Source organism: Eucyclogobius newberryi, unplaced genomic scaffold (genome assembly GCF_026437365.1).
Source record: "Eucyclogobius newberryi isolate DKJ021-1_F unplaced genomic scaffold, fEucNew1.0.hap1 SCAF_17, whole genome shotgun sequence".
NCBI lineage: Eukaryota > Metazoa > Chordata > Actinopteri > Gobiiformes > Gobiidae > Eucyclogobius > Eucyclogobius newberryi.
This window is the reverse complement of record NW_027315801.1, coordinates 29,575,565-29,594,077: the sequence shown is the minus strand read 5'-3', so window position 1 is coordinate 29,594,077 and position 18,513 is coordinate 29,575,565. Positions and strand designations below refer to the sequence as shown.

General features: G+C 40.5%; 4 protein-coding genes across 4 annotated transcripts in view; 3 read left to right on the top strand and 1 right to left on the bottom strand.

Moving 5' to 3' along the window:
- lgr6 (leucine-rich repeat containing G protein-coupled receptor 6) overlaps nt 1-3,642 on the top strand; it is a 44,654-nt gene extending 41,012 nt beyond the window's left edge. Inside the window, exons 17-18 of the mRNA XM_072449857.1 lie at nt 1,792-1,872; nt 1,950-3,642. Of these exons, the coding sequence (XP_072305958.1) occupies nt 1,792-1,872; nt 1,950-3,190 (1,322 nt within the window). The 3' untranslated portion in view covers nt 3,191-3,642. The remainder of the gene's footprint in view (nt 1-1,791; nt 1,873-1,949) is intronic.
- Nucleotides 3,643-3,973: 331 nt separating this feature from the next.
- ube2t (ubiquitin-conjugating enzyme E2T (putative)) lies at nt 3,974-6,226 on the bottom strand. Its single transcript, XM_072449862.1, has 7 exons — nt 6,166-6,226; nt 5,837-5,948; nt 5,678-5,747; nt 5,503-5,608; nt 5,338-5,436; nt 5,122-5,205; nt 3,974-4,222 (listed from the first exon to the last, which is right to left on the bottom strand). The coding sequence occupies exons 2-7, from the start codon at nt 5,943-5,945 to the stop codon at nt 4,118-4,120; spliced, it is 573 nt and encodes a 190-aa protein (XP_072305963.1). The 5' UTR covers nt 5,946-5,948; nt 6,166-6,226; the 3' UTR covers nt 3,974-4,117.
- A 1,172-nt stretch (nt 6,227-7,398) lies between these two features.
- etv7 (ETS variant transcription factor 7) lies at nt 7,399-10,067 on the top strand. The gene is made up of 9 exons (XM_072449863.1): nt 7,399-7,612; nt 7,731-7,869; nt 8,004-8,168; nt 8,238-8,396; nt 8,729-8,824; nt 9,043-9,162; nt 9,418-9,560; nt 9,638-9,738; nt 9,801-10,067. Exons 1-9 carry the CDS (start codon nt 7,580-7,582, stop codon nt 9,982-9,984), a joined length of 1,140 nt encoding a protein of 379 aa, XP_072305964.1. The 5' UTR covers nt 7,399-7,579; the 3' UTR covers nt 9,985-10,067.
- Nucleotides 10,068-11,128: 1,061 nt separating this feature from the next.
- pnpla1 (patatin-like phospholipase domain containing 1) lies at nt 11,129-17,079 on the top strand. The gene is made up of 9 exons (XM_072448571.1): nt 11,129-11,403; nt 11,507-11,739; nt 11,808-11,873; nt 12,491-12,697; nt 15,240-15,300; nt 15,390-15,572; nt 15,656-15,773; nt 15,849-15,971; nt 16,906-17,079. Exons 1-9 carry the CDS (start codon nt 11,196-11,198, stop codon nt 17,063-17,065), a joined length of 1,359 nt encoding a protein of 452 aa, XP_072304672.1. The 5' UTR covers nt 11,129-11,195; the 3' UTR covers nt 17,066-17,079.
- The last annotated feature ends 1,434 nt before the right edge of the window (nt 17,080-18,513 follow it).

Below are 18,513 nucleotides of genomic sequence, written 5' to 3'. Positions count from 1 at the left end.
ACTCAAGCGGCCCCACCAAGAACTTTGGTTCTTAAATTCTAATAATCTACCGTATTTTCCGGCCTATAAATCGCACCTTTTTTCATAGTTTTGGCCGGGGTGCGACTTATACTTATATAATTACACTTACACTTATACTTCGGAGCGACTTATATGTGATCTTATTTGTTATTTTCACACTTGCAACTGCATTTCATACTCCAGTGCAACTTATTATGCATTTTTTGGCTGGTGCGACTTGTACTCGGACTTATAGTCCGGAAAATATGGTATTAATGAGTTATAATAAACCCTAAACCCAGTATACGTGAATAAACCACAGGACTAATCCATGGCTAAAATAGATCCAAATATAAACACAAATTGAAACAAGCACCACACATTTTTTTCAGAGCACGGTATAACATTTTTTTCAATTGTAGAAAGTTGCATTCTGCACAGGTGCACAATGCAAGGTGCACAGTGCAACTTTTTAGTGGCGGTGCACCACCTGCTTGCCTCCATAGAGATGTTATTGTTGTAACAGGTATGTTCAAATTTGGTATTAAACTTATTCATCTCCATGGAGACAAGCAGGTGACGCTAAATGCACCTGTAATTAAATGAATGCAAGATGAAGTCCAATGCAAAACTGTGGGACACTCCAAGAAAAGCAATAAGATCCCCATGAAGTCCAGAGGCCTGTACTACACTGGATAAGTCGTACTATGAAATGGGTTCATAATCCACAACTCGCTCTGTCAACACAAGATCTACATGAATCTGTGCACGGAGCAGGGGGCGTGGTTAGCGCCAGCCGACCAATCAGAGAAACGGAGAAGGAAAGAGCAGCGTACTTCAAATGTCTATCATAATCCTAATTGTATATGAGGGAAAAATATATTAAATATAACTAATAAGTCAAAAGAAACTCAAGCGTTGCGTTCATGTGATGTCCACACTTAGCTATCACAGCCATAGTTACAGCACAGCAACGGTTCATTTCAATATCATTCATGGATAAAACAGACTAAAGCACAAACGTGTTAAAGTCATGAAACAGATATAGGACCATGGACTGAACGGCTCTGATGTTAACATGTTAGTGTTTAATTCTGTACATATTTTAATAGTGTGTATTTAATGAAACACAGTATTATTAAAGATAATGGGAATACTGTTATCCTTTTTAAACGTGATTTTATAAAGCCGTACGCATTGATATGAAAGCATATGCGTGTCGCTTATGCATTTCCTCGTTCAGTTAGAGTCTCGTCTCTGATTGGGCAAAGAGTTGTCTTATCATCTTATTTGGCAACTTAACCTGGTCCAGAGAAGGTTATGAGTTTGGAGCCTGTTGCCATAGAGATCTGCCCTACCATGCTAACCCACATATTCAGCTTCATAGTACAGGCCTCAGGAAAAACTCCACCAGAACAGTTACATAATGCATAGTTAAGGCAGGTTAAATATGAATTACTAAGCCCACAGCTGCCTGGCACGGGTGTTGTAACCTTTCTATGGTTTCCTCTATGACCAGCATTAAAGTAAACACTAATAACTGACTTGTAAGTAAAACAATTAAACTAAAAGCACAAATATTTACTCCAAGACCACGATATTTAAACAATGTTGGACATTTAAATCTAATGTCCAGTTAAATCACCAGCATTAGAGGAAATTTCAACTACACAATTACACACCAATTATACAAATATACTCGCATCCTTACACCAAAACACTGTTGCATAAGTGTATAATGACATCCACTGTAATTAAGCCAAGGAATCTGAGGTTTTTCTTATATTCCAGATGACCCTGACCTGGAGGAGTTTCAGCTTGAAATCGAAGAATCTAAACTTCAAACAAGCGTACAGTGCACCCCCACCCCAGGTACTTCAGACGCTTTTTCACTTGAATTGATTTGCCACGTATTCCTAAATCTAATGCGGTTTCATGTTGCCCACCAGGTCCGTTCCGCCCGTGTGACTCTCTGTTGGGCAGCTGGCTGGTACGTGTGGGGCTGTGGTCCATCTCCCTCGTCTCGTTGCTGGGAAACGCCCTGCTGCTGCTCTCCCTCCTCAGCTCTCCAGGATATCTCTCTCCTCTACGCTTCACCGTGGCCTGCATGGGAGCCTCCAACCTGCTCGCCGGAGTGTGCATGTGCACTCTGGCTCTGGTGGATGCGCTGACCTATGGAGAATTTGGTCATCACGGCGCTCACTGGGAGGGCGGCCCCGGCTGTCAGGCCACTGGGTGGGTGTGGGTGTTCGCCTCGGAGGCCAGCGTCCTGCTGCTGACTCTGGCGGCGGTGCAGTGCGGCGTTAGTGTGACATGTGCGCAGGCCTATGGGAAATCTCCTTCTCTTGGAAGTGTGCGTACGTGTGCGCTCTTCTGCCTCACTTTGGCCCTGTCTCTGGCGTCTCTGCCTCTTCTGGGAGTCGGGGAATACGGGTCGTCTCCGCTGTGCTTGCCCTCCCCGCTGCCCGCACCTGCCTCTCGCCTGCCCTCCTCCCTGGGGTTTCCTTTGGCGCTCATCATGATGAATACTCTGTGTTTACTCATAGTCACTGGTTCATACATCCGCCTGTACTGGGAGTTACTCAAAGGAGAGTGTGACAGTTTATGGGACTGTGCTATGATCAAACACGTCGCCTGGCTGATCTTCACCAATGGAATACTTTACATCCCTGTGGCCTTCCTGTCTCTCTGCTCTCTGCTCGGTCTGTTGTCTCTCGGGGATGAGGTGCTTAAGTCGGTTCTGTTGCTCCTGCAGCCCTTACCCGCTTGTCTAAACCCTCTGCTCTTCCTCCTCTTCACTCGAGACCAGTCCCAGTTTTTCCTCTGGCCACACCCCAAAGACCACACTCTGCGACGCGAGCGAACCCTGGACTCACTGGTTTCCGTGGAGACAGAGAAAAGCTCCTGTTCCGTGTCCTCCACTCAGTTGTCTCTGGGTGAAGTCGATAAACTGTGCAGTAACGGTCCCTCAGCCCAAACTAGACTGGATCCGATCAGATTCTCGCACTGCTCCTCCACCTCCACTTCATCCTCCGTCCCACTCATCACGTGTCAGTTCACTTCTGCCAACAGAGACAGGACGTCACACAGAGGGAGCCTCGTTGGCGACGATTTTTTTAACAATTTGGACCAAGAGTTGATTAATAGCACGTGTCCTCTGTACCATCCTGTTCATTCTCCCCACCCTTGAGTGTCAGCAGTCTGATTTGCTGGGACGTTATAGACATTCGAGGCCCGTCACTACAGCAGCATGAATACAATAGTGCCTTTGCTCACAGGGCGCAAGTAAAACTGTCCTGTACAAGGATGATTGTTAAAAGGAGAACTGGCATTACTGTTCTGATAAAAGAAACAGATACAGAGTGGACTTAAGTGCTGGTAAATAATAAGCAATAGACAAATCAGTGGTTTATCCACAAGATAATTATGTAGAACCTTAAGTGTGTTTTGTTCTGTTTTTTTTACATCAAAATGTGATTATGAAAACACAGTTAGAGATTACAGACTGTAGTAATGTATTTAAGTAAAGTTATTTTTCTTTATTCGTTATAGCGGTGGCAATGGCTGAAATAAAGGGATTAAACAGGTAATTTTTTATACCAGGGAAAGCTAACATTTATCACATTTATCATAAACAATTTGCCAGCATTGCACATAATGGTTTATATAGTTTACATTTGTCTCATAAATTCACACTTATGTGGCCAACAAGAGCCAAGTCGTCTCCCTAGACCCAGAAATAGCTTTTCTTTGTATTGCATAAGAAACACGTACAATGCATCTACCTCTGAAATAGCACGTTGTCGTTCAGCCTTTTGCCCTCTTTATAAACAGCAAATATATAATTTTATATATTGAGAACTATATATTAGTTTGTACAAAAGCATATCTTGCTATTAGGATGTACATACTTTGTATACTGGAAAATAAATGATTAATAAAAAATACACATTGCATTTTGTAGTTTTATTTCTGAACAAATTTACACCACATATTTCAAAGACACTTTTAGTTTTATTGATCAAAAGTAATACAATACGATTTTTATAAGAACCATTAAATATTTATACAAAACTAAAGAACTACTGCAAAGAACCTGTAGCTGAATCAGAAGTGTCTATAAACGAGTTTTCTTTGTTGTTTCCTCTGTATTATGTTCAGTGAAAGCTTTTCTCTTGTGATGAGGAGGTTCTTCAGCCTTCTCGCTGTTTTCCAAGGAACTCTGTATAAAACATGAATGTTTAAGAAAGTTGTGATGCTCTTTTCCAAAAGTAAAAACACAGTCTCTGTTTGATACAACCTCTTGTCTATAACATATCCAAAAGGAGAAAGAGTTGCTCTCTTATTCTATATACGTTTCTAAATGGATCATTCACTTTGTGCTACTGCCATCTAGTGGATAACTACACTATTACACATTAGCATTACTCAAAAAGTACAAGTTTTCACCTGACTAGGGATGAAACGATATGAAAATCTCATGATACAATATGAACCTCACAATACATAGATATTGTGGCTCGTGATACAATTGAAGGGCCCACAATATTGAGGTTTTACTTGCAATTGCAAGCATATTGGCCATATTATCGGCTCATTCTTATTCATTGTTCAGTGATTAATTTTCTAAAGGGTAAATTTCATGTAAAGAACCTACACTGGGACAACCTGGCGAAATATTAATACAATATTTTAAAAATGACTTATTGCAATGTTGTGCTCTACAAACACCTTTAATAAATGAACATTTGAGAGGCCATTAAAAACTGTGCAGTAAAGTTGATATGAATGTTTTTGTCAACATGAGAGAACACAGTCTCTGCTCGGCTTTTGTAACGCGGCCTCCACGTGCCACGGCTGTTGTTGTTAACGCGAGTGAGGAAAGTGCATGGATGTATTATATGGGAAAGTGTGGCTCAAACAGTGGCTCTGCCGGTGACGCGGCGCACAGAATCATGGGATATGTAGTCATCTTTCATGCAAATTAATTCTGTTTAATACCAAGAGCAGACGAGGACATCCGTGTATGAACATATCGTTACATCCTACACCCAACATTAACATGAATTAAGTCAATCACTTGTAACAGTTAATACATAAAAAATACTTTTAAAAGGTTACCTTGTTTTTATGAACTGCGTGCTCAAGGGTCCATTTCTTGGCTTTTTCTGAGAAAAGTTGTTTGTTGTATTTGAACTCAGAGGACTAAAGTAAATATAAAAACATTATTATGAAGTGTGTACAGTGCCTCCAATTTAATCATTTTAACAAATGTTCCAAACTTGAATACGCAGCTTTTTGTTCAATATTAGTAATGTAGATTCAAAGTGTACTCACAATATCAGCCATCAGAGGATCATCTGGGTTTGGTTGGGCCATGAGCAGCTGGATGGAGGTGAGGACAGTGGAGATGTTCAGACATGGTCTCCAGGCCCCCTTCAAACACACACTCAGGACATGAGGATCAGACACATCATGTAAACAGGTGTCTACTTTACAAACCTTGGGAGGGAGTTTGAGAGAATCAAGACAAATTCGTCCACAGTTGTCAATATTAGGGTGATAGATGGGAGTTATGAAGCGCATATTTGGGGGATCAAATGGATATCTGGAGGAGAGTTATTACACGGTAGTTGGAACATTTCAGATCATCTGTTGTAAATTGACGTCCATTTACCTCTCTGGGATTTGGATTTTCAGTGAAAAGATCCCGCCTTCATATGGGGTCCCGGACCCACCAACTATTTCTGTTGAAAACAGTGTTGAAAGAGGGAAACATAGTTTCATAAAACATATTCATATGTTATATCCACAGCCACAGTCTGACGTTACTCACGAGCCTGGAGCTCGTACATGTCGTCCTCAGTCTGCCAGCAGGTCACTCCTGGAGGAGGAGAAGTGCTCAGCATCTGGACTTCACGCTTCAGACGAGAAATCCTCTGCATTTTCTGTTTGTAAAAAATAACAAACAACAGCTTTAAGAGAAGAACATAACTAGGTTCGTTGCTAGAAGCTAAGCTACACAGCAACTACGCGATGCCATAAAAGACGTGCACGACGAGCTTTACTTGCATTTACATTTAAAGTTAAATAACCTCAAATACGTTCTAATCTAGTTTTACTTGTCAAATAGAGACAACATTAGCAGAAGCTCAGTAAACTTACTCGAACGTCACAAACCGTCAAACGCTTTGTATTTCTTTCTATTCCTTTTTAGACTTACGCAGTGACGTCACGGGTTGCCAGATCTCGGCTGACGATTATATCCAATTTATTTCAAAGTAATGTCCTACTTTTACTATATGAAGACTATTTCTTGGTTTTCAACAGGAAAGGATCAAAAATCACAATAGTGTTTGCATAAAGCTGGGTTTTACTGGACATACACCACAAATGATACTTCATTGTTTTCATTTTCTTTCGTTTGGTCACGTTATGGGTCGATTCCATCCCAGTCACTTTGGGCTTTAGGCGGGTACAGGCTGGGCAGGGGGCCAGCTCGCCACAGGGACAATACTTTATACTTTTTGTGAACCTCAATTACAATTTAAGGCTACGCTGATATTACTGCCCTGGAATTTCAAAACTGTTGCTTATTTTGTTACAGAAACTTTCAGTTAATCACGTTCCTGTTGTGTGCAACATTTTGAGGACTTTTTTTCTCAATCCCTGTGACAAAAGACTGTTCCTCCTCACAGATGTAACCTCCTTAGCCCCTTTAAATAGGCCATAATAGATCCATGAAATAGGCGCAGCATCAGAGCCTGGAACCAGCGCCCCCTAGAGGCCGGGGGTCATTCTGACACTTTCTCACCCGTCAGAAACACATGCAGAACCGTCACGATACGCAAGGGGGCGCACGTCTCAACAGAACAAAATGACAAAGGCAAACTGCGCAGTCACAACTCATCGATCTATTATAATATGTCACAATCCAGGCTTAAAAAGACGAATTGGCCCAGTGACATTTCATGCAGCTATTGGCTCTGCTTACATATGAACTTCCACCCACTAAAGGAAACAACTTGTAATATTATAGATCCTCTCGCGGTTAAAACACATCACTGTGGTCGTTTTATGTATGTTAAATATTCGCAGTCTGTTTGCGCGTCACTTTGATGTGATGTATTATGTGCGGTTGCGGTCGCTTTTCTCTTCCTCCTGTGTTGTTTTTTTTTTTTAACTTGCTGGTATAAATTATCCTTGACACTTCACGTGAAATTTTATGGCTGTATTAGTTTGTTAGTCTATTTAAAAAAGGGAAAACATGAATGAAAACTAAATATAAACGGACCCTAAATAACGCAATTATTAAAGATATATTTGAATACTTTCAAATTTGTAATAAATCAAATGTCCCTGTTGCATCTGCTTCCTGCACTCACCACGCACACACCCCATTCTTGGGATATGTTTCTTTCGTTTTCATTTCCCGGAAGGATTCAATGTGAAATTGTGTGGCTCGGTTTGACCTGAAACTTTGACGCGCACGCGGACGTTGTCTCGATTCTTTTGGACATCTACTTATGATTTCCAGTATTTGCACAGCATTTTCTGCCAGCCTTTAGAGTATGTAAATATGGAAGAAGCTTGCCCTACAGTTTTGGTCAAGGTAAGTTGAAGCCTAAGACCATAATCTGTCTTAACAGTGTATTTCTCACCATGTTAAGTTATATTTCAATACTATTAGAATAACTTGAATGAACTAATTGTGTAGTTTCTTTCTGTAGCAAGAGAAGAGAGAGAGTCATTTAAAGCCACTGACACAAGAGAAGCATATGGCTCTGTCCTTGCATCACTCAAGCCCCTCTCACCTTCCTCTGGCTCCTTCAGTGCAAGATGACCTGTGGCATTTACCTGGACGTCTGCGTAAGTCCCACCGATCTGATCTCACCTCAACTGTCTTTGTGTGGACTCCTAATAACAAAGACCCTCACAAAGCCACCTACTATTGACACTGTATATGATTGGTGTAGCACATCAAATAAAACATATTGTTGTAGGTATAAACCCATCGCTGTGGGACAAAGAGGATGTTGCCCTGTGGCTGGTCTGGGCCCAGAGGGAGTACTCACTGCGTCCTCCTGAAAAAGGACATTTTGAGATGAACGGACGTGCGTTGTGTCTCTTGACAAAAGAAGATTTCAGGCGACGCTGCCCCAGTTCAGGTATGAGGAAGATAAATAGTCATGTAGAGTCCATAAAATGACTCAAGTAAGAAACAATGTCTATTTCAGGCGATGTATTATACGAGATTCTGCAGTGTGTGAAACGGCAAAGGAGGAAAGCTTGTGAAACGCCCCAGTTGCCTCGAACCTGCAACCCAGTCCAAAGCCAGAGCCCAGTTTGTACCCAGATCCCCCTTCACTGCGCCCAACCTGCTCCGGCCAATAAAGGTGTGTAAGACCGAAACAAAAACTGCTCTTCAGAACACGGAAAAAATGAATTCTTTTTTTTTTTATAAACTTGTCAAACAGGGTAACATAATAAGAAAAATACTTCCTGATATGCCGGTTTAGACAACTATGGGAATGATAATTATAGATCCTTTGTATAGACGTTCTAACACTATAACACACAGACAGACCGTTGTACCCTTGTACCCTTCACTGATGTTTATTGCCTAGCGAGCTGGTGTCCACTTTTGCTTTCAGTTTTATGCTTGGTTTACATTTCCCTATTTCTAAGTCTCTGTTTTCTTTCTCATCTGTGGCTGTGACTGCGACAGTTCCCAGCACGACCACCATCACCGCCCCAGCACCGTGCAGCCCCCGAAGCCCGTCTTCAGTCGTGCACCAGCCACACTCTCCACTGACGCAAAATAGTGAGAACTACTTGATGCCGTGGAAGATTTCTTGGAATGTTTACATGCACTCCAAAATCTGATTATTATGAGTTTTGGACTTTTAAGAACCACAAAATCTTATGTGATTAATCAGATACAGCATCATTTCAATAATCAAGTAGCTTATCAGAATTTGAGGGTGCATGTCATCGAAACCAGTGTGATATTATTATAAGAGAACTGTTTTGTTTTTTCAGATAAAGCAACAGTAAAAGCACAGCGTCCCCAAAGCAGCAGCCCTGACCCGGAGCCTCTGAACCTCTCCAGTCGGAAGAGGCCGAGAAGTCCAGTTCAAGCGGCCACTGGGCGCATCCCAGGTATAATTCATGTGTCCTTTTATATAGAGGTGTACTATTTCTACTAAATCAGCATTATTACTTTTGTTAATACTTCTGCATCTGGCTAAAACTATTCAAAACACATGCCAATCTCAAACTCTATGCCGACTGCATCTTCCTCTCTCTCCAGTTCATGCTATATTGTTAATAATGACGATTCAAAAATTCTGAAAATGTAGTGTATTTTGGCTTTTTCGTGCAACAAAACGGATCAAACTGTTCTGTTGATCCCAGACTGCCGGCTGCTGTGGGACTATGTCTACCAGTTGTTGTGTGACGACCGATATCAGGAGTACATCAGGTGGGAGGAACCGGAACAACATGTGTTCAGGGTGGTGGACCCCAATGGACTGGCACGACTCTGGGGGAACCATAAGGTATGCGTCCGTGGTACACCTCACAAAGACCGACCAAAGAGACAATTCAGCGCCATTGAATAGTGCGATCTTTTCAGAACCGAGACAACATGACGTATGAGAAAATGTCCCGCGCGCTGAGACACTACTACAAGCTCAACATCATTAAGAAAGAGCGAGGCCAGAAACTTGTCTTCAGGTACACGATGCGCTTGTGCTGTATTCAAAACACACAAATACCTTTTCGTTGTGAACCCGTAGATTCCTAAAGACGCCTCAAGATATCAAAAAACACGTTGTGCAGGACGAGAAAACGGAGTACAGTCCGGCTCATGACGGGGACTACGCTGACTCGAGTCCCACACAAGAGGAGCACCATTTTCAATTGTCCCCTGAGAACGGCTCTCCCAAGTCTCCTGCAGGACACACTTCCCCAGTCAGATGAATGTCCAAAATATCTAAAAGAAAAAGAATGTTGCTATCCCAGTGTTTACCTTTTTGTTCCCTCTGTAAAATTTGCACAAAATGATAACGATAATAATAAAATAGGGACATTTGTCGTGTTTATCAAGATTATTTAAAAAATAGGGACATTAGTCGTGTTTATCAAGATTATCTAAAAAATGAATGCGGTATAAGTGTCATCTTCACTACTGAATACTTAAGTACATATGTTTAAATTGTGTATATAGGCCCACATAACAATAAATTGAGGATATCAACTAGTAGGCCACGTATTTTTCTTATTGATATAATACAATACATATATATATTGATCTTCTCAGTTACCTTCAGTGGTGGAAAGAGTGCTGAAAGGTTACAATAAAAAATACAAAAAATACAGTTACTCGGCTAAAAACTACAAATACTCCTGCCAACATTGTACTTGGGTAAAAGTATAAAGTATGCATAAAAAATACTACTCAGTGCTGCTCGTGGTGGATAATATAATACAATACATTATATATTGATCTTCTCAGTTACCTTCAGTGGTGGAAAGAGTGCTGAAAGGTTCAAATACAGTTACACGGCTTAAAAATTACAAATACTCCTGCCAACATTGTACTTGGGTAAAAGTATAAAGTACGCATAAAAAATACTAGTCAGTTCCGCTCGTGGTGGATAGCACTTCTGCCTGCCTATCAATTTGCTGCATGTCATTCCCCAGTTTCATCCTCATTTCACGCTACGCTCTCCTGTCAAAGCCTAAAGATCCTTAAAAACTATTACTCAAAGTACTTTGCTGTTACTTTTAGGTGGCTTGAATTATACTCCATTACAATTTCCAAAAGTCTCGAGACAATTACCTAAATAATCTTCACAATAAAAAGTAAGGTAGTTATAATTAGTTACTTTACACCCTTTAACATCCACATCGAAATCTTTTTTTTCTTCATATAATTGGTTGACCAGTAATTACGCTTATGTAAAAACTAAGAAACAGCTTCTATTTTTTTTTGAAAGGGTCAGGCCAGAACAGTGAGCAGTGTTGTAAGCTGCTCTCACATGGCCATCACTAACGCACTATGTCAAATTGAGTGGTTCCTTCCAGTCTGAATCATTAGCCAACTCTGACTTTGTAGGGTGCGGGTAGAACTTGTGTTATAGTTGAAACACAGCAAGAAGACTCGACAGGACCGACACTCATCTCGCAACATGGCTCCCGGGATAACCAACTGTCAGTTTCGTGAAACTCCCGTCCCGATCTCCTTCTCCGGATCCGGATTCATGGCCACATACCAGTTAGGAGTAGCTCAATGCCTTCTGAACTATGCTCCGTGGATTCTGAAAACTGCGCCCTGCGTTTTCGGTGCGTCTGCTGGATCACTGGTGGCGGCCGCTGTTGTCTGCGAGATAGACTTTGGTAAGAGATGTTGCCTTAAACCTTAGTAAGCGATTGTAAGTGAAATACCACTCACTTTAATAAGAGTTAGCTCTAACCATGTGTGGTGTGTTCGTCCTTACAGTTTGCATTCGGGACGAGATGCTGCACTTTGCCAAACAGGTGAAGGCGTTCAGACTTGGGCCTTTCAACCCGTCCATAAATGTGTTTCATTGGTTGGAGCATCTCCTGCAGAAGTATGTGTCTGATGATGCTCACAAACTGGCCTGTGGGCGCCTGGCGGTGGCTATGACCAGACTGGAAGATGGAAAACACATCGTCATAACCGAGTATCACTCAAAAGAGGATATTGTACAGGTGCGTTTTGGGAACACTGTCAACTGGTTTTACAAATAACTCTATTACGTTCCATGTGTTTGTTTTAGGCTCTGCTGTGTAGCTGCTTTGTCCCAGGTTATTGTGGCATGACTCCGCCCTCTTTCAAAGGCATGGTAAGTTTCCCACCATGGATAAAAGTAGTGTTACGAATTAACTATTAAAATGAAGTCTAGAAGTACTAGTACTCAAGAAAATCATTACTTGAGTAAAAGTAATGCAAGTAGTATTTAAGTAGTGAAGTACTGCCCTGTCTTTTTAGTCTTCTTCTTCATCTTCATCTTCTTTTTCTTCTTCTTCTTCTTCTTCTTCTTCTTCTTCTTCTTCTTCTTCTTCTTCTTCTTCTTCTTCTTCTTCTTCTTCTTCTTCTTCTTCTTCTTCTTCTTCTTCTTCTTCTTCTTCTTCTTCTTCTTCTTCTTCTTCTTCTTCTTCTTTGTCTTCTTCTTCATCTTCGTCTTGTCTTTGTCTTCTTCTTATTCGTCTTCATTTTCTTCTTCTTTTTCTTAGTCTTCTTCTTCTTCTTTGTCTTCTTCTTCTTTGTCTTCTTCTTTGTCTTGTCTTTGTCTCCTTCTTCTTCTTCTTCTTCTTCTTCTTCTTCTTCTTCTTCTTCTTCTTCTTCTTCTTCTTCTTCTTCTTCTTCTTCTTCTTCTTCTTCTTCTTCTTCTTCTTCTTCTTCTTCTTCTTCTTCTTCTGTCCCACTGTCTTGCACCTCTGACATTGTCCCCGTCCCCAGTGCTACCTGGACGGAGGCTTCACTGGGATGCAGCCCGTCCACCCCCAGTGTCCCACTCTGACTGTGTCTCCGTTCTCTGGGGACATGGACATCTGTCCCGCTGACGCCCCCTGTCTGTGGGAGATGGTGGTGGCCGGGACCGCGCTGAAGGCAAACGGTGCCAACTGTGGTCGGGTCATCAACGCCCTTTACCCTGTGACTTTAGAGGTGAGACCCTTGAAACCTAGTGCATTGTGGGTAATTGTGTCTGGTCTGATGTAAAATAGTACAAATCTTTATTAATCTAGACCCACTTTGATACAATATGTTTTACACTCATGGATTAGCTGCAAAACAGGCAATATTTGTCCATATAAGTCATGCCTTCAGCTTGTCTCCATTCATTATTATTAGTCATTACTTTGCCTGAAATGTTCCACAGTAGAGCATTAAACGTACTTGTCTAGCCATTTTTATTGGACAAAATACTTGCATCTGAGTGGGGCCGCCTCTCCCCAGATCTGACCTATAATTTGGACATCACCTTCTTGCCATAGTTTAATGTCATAAGATAAGATAATCCTTTATTGTCCACACATGGGGAAATTTCATTGTTGCAACGCAGGTAGATACAGAGGAAAAGGACAGATAACTTATAGTAAGTTTAAAAAAAACTCTTAATAGAAGAACTCTTAAAAACAAAAACTCCTATAGACAAAACCTCTCATTTCCTAATAAGGAATGGAGGGGAAAAATAAAGATTAAAAAATATATAAATAAAAACAGCTAGCGTAAGACAAGATAATTCTAATAATAATGGTAAAAATATAGCCGCAAGCGGCAATGATCGGCCCTCGCCACGCCGCCGCCACGCCGCAAGAGGAGGGGGGCGCTAACGCGCCCCAATTGTCCTTTTATTACGCCTACTGCTGAATCTGTGACGCTGTCACATCTTCTCCCCTTTGTTTTACCATCAAAAAGCAATTTTATTTTGAATTCTTGGCAAAATGTGCGGCTTTGCCGCACAGACACCGTGACTCTTAGAATAAAAATGTGGATAACTTTTGATGGTCCACCCCTGAAGATGAGTCTCACCAAATTTCAGGTTAATATGTCTAACGCCCTAAGAGGAGTTCGTGAAAGTCTAAAGTGTAAACATGTTCTGGTGATTTCCCCATTGGAATAACATGGAAGGTTTCGGTCATCGCATTGTTATGGCAAAGCCATAACAATTATGACATGGGTCTCATTGACTTTTTTGATGGGGATGCCAAAATTGAGTTGTGTGTCAAATTTCATATAATTTCGCAAAACTAAATATTTAACCTCCATATAAAATCTGTAGGGGGCGCTGTGGCTCCAAATTAATTTATTTCACTTCAAGTAGGTTTAGGGCAAAGAGTTTAACAACTGATTCTAATTTGAAGCAATTCGGACTTTATCTGCGCAAACGGCAGAAATGTTAAATTTGGGAGATTTCTGAAATTCTTGCTACAGTTTGCGGCTTCGCCGCACAGAGACCGTGACAGGTATCAATGTAATTTGGATAACTTTTGATGTCCCACTCCTCAGTAGCATTTTCACAAAATTTCAGCTTTTTAGGGCCAACGTCCTGGGAGGAGTTCGTAAAAGTACGACGTTTGGAAAAACTCCGAAGTCATATTTAGCCATTTTTTAAGCAATATGGCCGACATTTGGTTGGGCGGACGGCGTTGCCGTAATAATATTTTTTACTTCTCTTGTCACCATCTACCTCTGCGCCAAATTTCATGATTCTACGATCAGATTTTTTATGGGTCATTTCCCATCTCTCAATGCATTTTTGGTACATTTGGGGGCACTGACGCGCCAATTTATTTAATTTTAGAAAAAGGAAATAGCCAGAATGTAGAGAGGCACGATTTTTAGAGGTGTGCAAATTTTTGTGACTTTTCGTCAATGTTCACTGGGTGAAAAATAGGGGGGTTGGTCCCGAGAAGAAGAAGAAGAAGAAGAAGAAGAAGAAGAAGAAGAAGAAGAAGAAGAAGAAGAAGAAGAAGAAAAAGAAGAAAAAGAAGAAAAAGAAGAAAAAGAAAGAAAGAAGAATATTCCGATGCGAAAACAATGTTTCCCATTTTTCAAATATCATAAACTATACATTTTCGGAAAGCGCTCGCGCTTTCCTACCTCATGGTGTGGGTCCCTGGTCACTGACGGGTACTTTCGTTAATTTTGAGTGGGTTCCGCCCACTTTGTGTTTTTGGCCCTCTATACAGTAATAATGTTCAATTTTTGCATTACATGCTTATATGCACTGAACATGCAAGAGATGGGGAACGTATTCGTGAGCTACTTAGCGCAAATGAGTGCTTTATCCCAATTTAAAGTGCTCGTTTAGTGCGTACTTTTGCACGGGCTTCGCCCGTTTACAACGGTAAAGTTCCATTTTCCTACTACTAATTAGTATGCACGGGGCGTGCGTGAGTGAAGGAGTGCGTTAGTGAGTGTTTGGAAGTGGGCGAGCGCTTCGCGCTCGATTTCGTGCGCACTACGTGCGCACTTTCGCAGCCGTGCTTTGCACTGCCTTACGAGATTAATAGGCCTCTCGCCAGCTTGTGGCGCTCGGCCCTAATAATGGTAAAATGGTCATACCTTGGAACATAATATTTCCATGGAGACAAGCACCAAAGATGTTTTTTATTAGTTTTTTACACCCATATTCATAAACCTTTGTGTTACTTGAACGAAACATTTGCGTTTGATATTTCACGGCTGTTATATTCGTTGTCAGTCTCTGGAGGAAGCTTTTGACAGCGGCTACAACGACGCCATTCTGTTCCTGTTGAGAAACGGTCAGTTACCTGCTTCTAAAAACCATCGCGCATTGAATTTGATTGATTTTCTGCCTTTTGATTTCGATCTCTCTTTCTCGGCTGAACAGAGCTCGCTCCGTCTTTAAACGTGTCCCACGAAAAGACACATCTGAAGACGACCAAAAGAGACGCAGCCGGCGATCAGAACAACCTGACCAACTTCACGGACAGCACAATGACACAAGCAACGGGATCCAAAGATGATCCAATCAGAAAACTCTCTGCGATGCCTTTGGATTTTCTAGAAAATGGTACACATACACTTTAATATTATTATTCACTTTGTATTCATTATTTCTCGATTTTAAGTGTATTCCTCGTCACTATATTTCAGTCCTTCTGCGTAATATAATGACTAATGAGACCATGGTGAGGGTAAGTGAGAAACTCTTCACCTTCCTGCTCCTGCCCCTCCTCTTGGTGGTCTTCACTGGAGCACAGAGCTGGAACAGGTAATTATTTGTACTGTTTCTAATGTTTAAATGTCCAAAAGCTTCTCACTGTATCGTGCGTTTTGTGATGTGCAGATTGCAGTTTTGGCTCAGGGACTCGCCTCGCTGGATGTTTTGGATTTGGGCCGGATTCAGACACTTCACCGGCTTCTTTTACGACATCTGCATCAGCACCATCAGGAAAAATATCTACGAAAGGTAAAATCTCTGTCGCTGCTGCTGCTTGATGGTGGAGTGGTTTAAGCAGCAGTACATATGCCCTGCTTTCACCTTATTTCACGCGTCACTGTACAGTCTGATAAAGCCTTAAAAAAATACTACTCTGAGTGATTTAATGATGAATGATGGTTATTAAAAGGGATATGTTATGGTAAATCAACTTTTATGAGATTTTAGCCATGACATAACAGTGTTTCCACATGTTGTGCTAAAAACATAAGATAAGATAATCCTTTATTGTCCACACATGGGGAAATTTCAGTGTTACAACACAGTAGATACAGAGGAAAGGACAGATAACTTATAGGAAGTTTAAAAAAAAAAACACTCTTAATAGAAGAGAAGAGAGGAAGAGACAAAACAAAAAAGCTCTTATTAACAAAACTCCTCTCATATCTTAATAGGGAATGGAGATAAATAAAAATAACATAATAATAATGAAATAATAATAAAACAATAATAATAAAATAAAGTACATATATAAGATTTTAATTATATAATTATAATAATTTTTTTCACGATAAAAATATGTAAGTGAAAATCCTTTGTTCTCTATGGTTCAATTTCACTTTGCACAGATGGTGCACTTTTGGTTTACAAAGAGCAACGTGTAAAATAAGGATCTAAGTATGTTTAGTTTTAATTCTAGTTTAATTCTAATGACCCCCCAAAAAAGCATAATTCGTCATGAAAATACATTTTACATAATATGTTCCTTTTACAACATAAATAGTTTAAATATTACATTAAACTGCAATACTGAATTATACAAGTATTGGTATTGCCTGTAAAGTAACTGTATCCTACTGAAGTAAACCATGGCCATACATTTCTCCAGGGATTGCTTGTTTGAATTTAGTTTTTACGTTTACGTTTGAAAATACATAAAGTCTGTTTTTATTTTGTGTTTTAGGGTGAAAAACATCATGATGTTGCTTATGTGGCTCAATGTTTATGTGGAAATGGAGGGACCTCCAAGAGCGGGGCAGCACTGTGGGCCCACTGCCCCACCCGTGAGACGCGAGACTAAACAGCCAATCAAATCTGCCCATGAAAGAAAAGAGCACAATTAAGGCAAGACACTGCAGGCAACATTCTCATTTGTGTTCTTTATTTGTACAATTTGCACTTTCAACAAATGACCTTTAATGTGAAAATGTGCAGATTTATGGGACACTGTCATTTTGAAAGCCGGTTTCTCAATAGATATAGATAAACTGAAGATTGTTTTCCTTTTCACCTGCAGTGTTTCTGGAACATAAGCTGCTCTGCTCATCCTCGAGTCATTCAAGCTGCCATGTGTTTGCTTTTTGTTCATCAGCTGACTGGAGCGCATGCATTTTAAGCAGTGATAACGGCTTTCACAAATCGTTTCCCCCAAACCTCCTCTAAATCAATGCAATGCACATATAAGACTGTTGTTGTCGTGGTTCAGCTGAGAGTTTGTCTTCAGGGCGTCCCTGTTGCTTATATGAGGTAACAGTCGGTCGTGATGTGACGTGCCACTTAAACACTAAAGTCATTCAGCTCGTGTCTCCTGCACTGACGACAGGATTCACTCGACGCACCTCCAAAGCCCAAAGTGTTGGAGTGCGTTCTGCCACAGACGTGTTTCAGTGTGACACCTGTCCGAGCAGACAGTGTCAGCTAAGGCCATATAGTAATAACCATAACATTATCAGAGAAGTGTTTTGAACGCTTGCCTGGGGTGTAATTATATTTATGTATTAAGTATTAAGTAACATAGATTGTAAATTGTACATTATGCGCTTCATCTTTGTATCAGTAAGTCTTTTGTCAGTTGCTCTTATTTTTAGCATGCTTTTTTTTGTACATTGTATTGCAATATTCAGACTGTTGGTATTTAAATTATGTTGTTTGACTTATTCATGTTTGAAACGTGTTTGTTTTCGAGAACAATTTCTCAGAATATGTCAAACAACAAAATGTGTAATGAAAGGAGTCAACACAAGAGTAACTTTTGGGTCTGTATTAAACTGTATTAAACTGTTTTAAACTTGTGTGGACGGTGAAAACCTTATGGAATATTAAACTGTAATAAACACCCAATACACTGCACGTTTTATGTATTTATTTACACTGTAGCCTACTTTTCAATAATGCTTGTGTGTTTAGTTTCTATTATTCATTATATTTTATATTTCTATTATTCATTTACGCATCAGTTCTAGTCTTAGGCTCATATGGGCTATTTGCTATTTAATTAAATGACTAATATTAGTAATTAATCTGTATTTTTGGATTGCATATCTCTTCTCTCCTGCTGCTCCTGAACTGTGCATTAAAACACTGGAATTTCCCCTTGTGTCAAGATTGTTTTAAAAATGTTTGCTTATTAATTTTGCATGTCAAGTTATTAGACATATGTTATTTATGTAAGAAAGACACCTTTAACTAAAACCACCCACCCACCTTGGTTAAAGATGACCATATATCAGTATGGACACACACACACACACACACGCACACATACACACACACACACACGCACGCACGCACA

Coding starts and splice junctions, on each gene's coding strand:
- ube2t (XM_072449862.1), bottom strand. CDS start 5,945: ATGCAGAGGATTTCTCGTCTGAAGCGTGAAGTCCAGATGCTGAGCACT. Junction 5,437..5,502: donor CTCTCAAACTCCCTCCCAAG/GTTTGTAAAGTA, acceptor GTGTGTTTGAAG/GGGGCCTGGAGACCATGTCT. Junction 4,223..5,121: donor ACGCAGTTCATAAAAACAAG/GTAACCTTTTAA, acceptor TGTTTTATACAG/AGTTCCTTGGAAAACAGCGA.
- etv7 (XM_072449863.1), top strand. CDS start 7,580: ATGGAAGAAGCTTGCCCTACAGTTTTGGTCAAG. Junction 7,613..7,730: donor GCCCTACAGTTTTGGTCAAG/GTAAGTTGAAGC, acceptor TTCTTTCTGTAG/CAAGAGAAGAGAGAGAGTCA. Junction 8,169..8,237: donor GCGACGCTGCCCCAGTTCAG/GTATGAGGAAGA, acceptor TGTCTATTTCAG/GCGATGTATTATACGAGATT.
- pnpla1 (XM_072448571.1), top strand. CDS start 11,196: ATGGCTCCCGGGATAACCAACTGTCAGTTTCGTGAAACTCCCGTCCCG. Junction 15,301..15,389: donor TCTGTTCCTGTTGAGAAACG/GTCAGTTACCTG, acceptor TCGGCTGAACAG/AGCTCGCTCCGTCTTTAAAC. Junction 15,774..15,848: donor GGAGCACAGAGCTGGAACAG/GTAATTATTTGT, acceptor TGTGATGTGCAG/ATTGCAGTTTTGGCTCAGGG.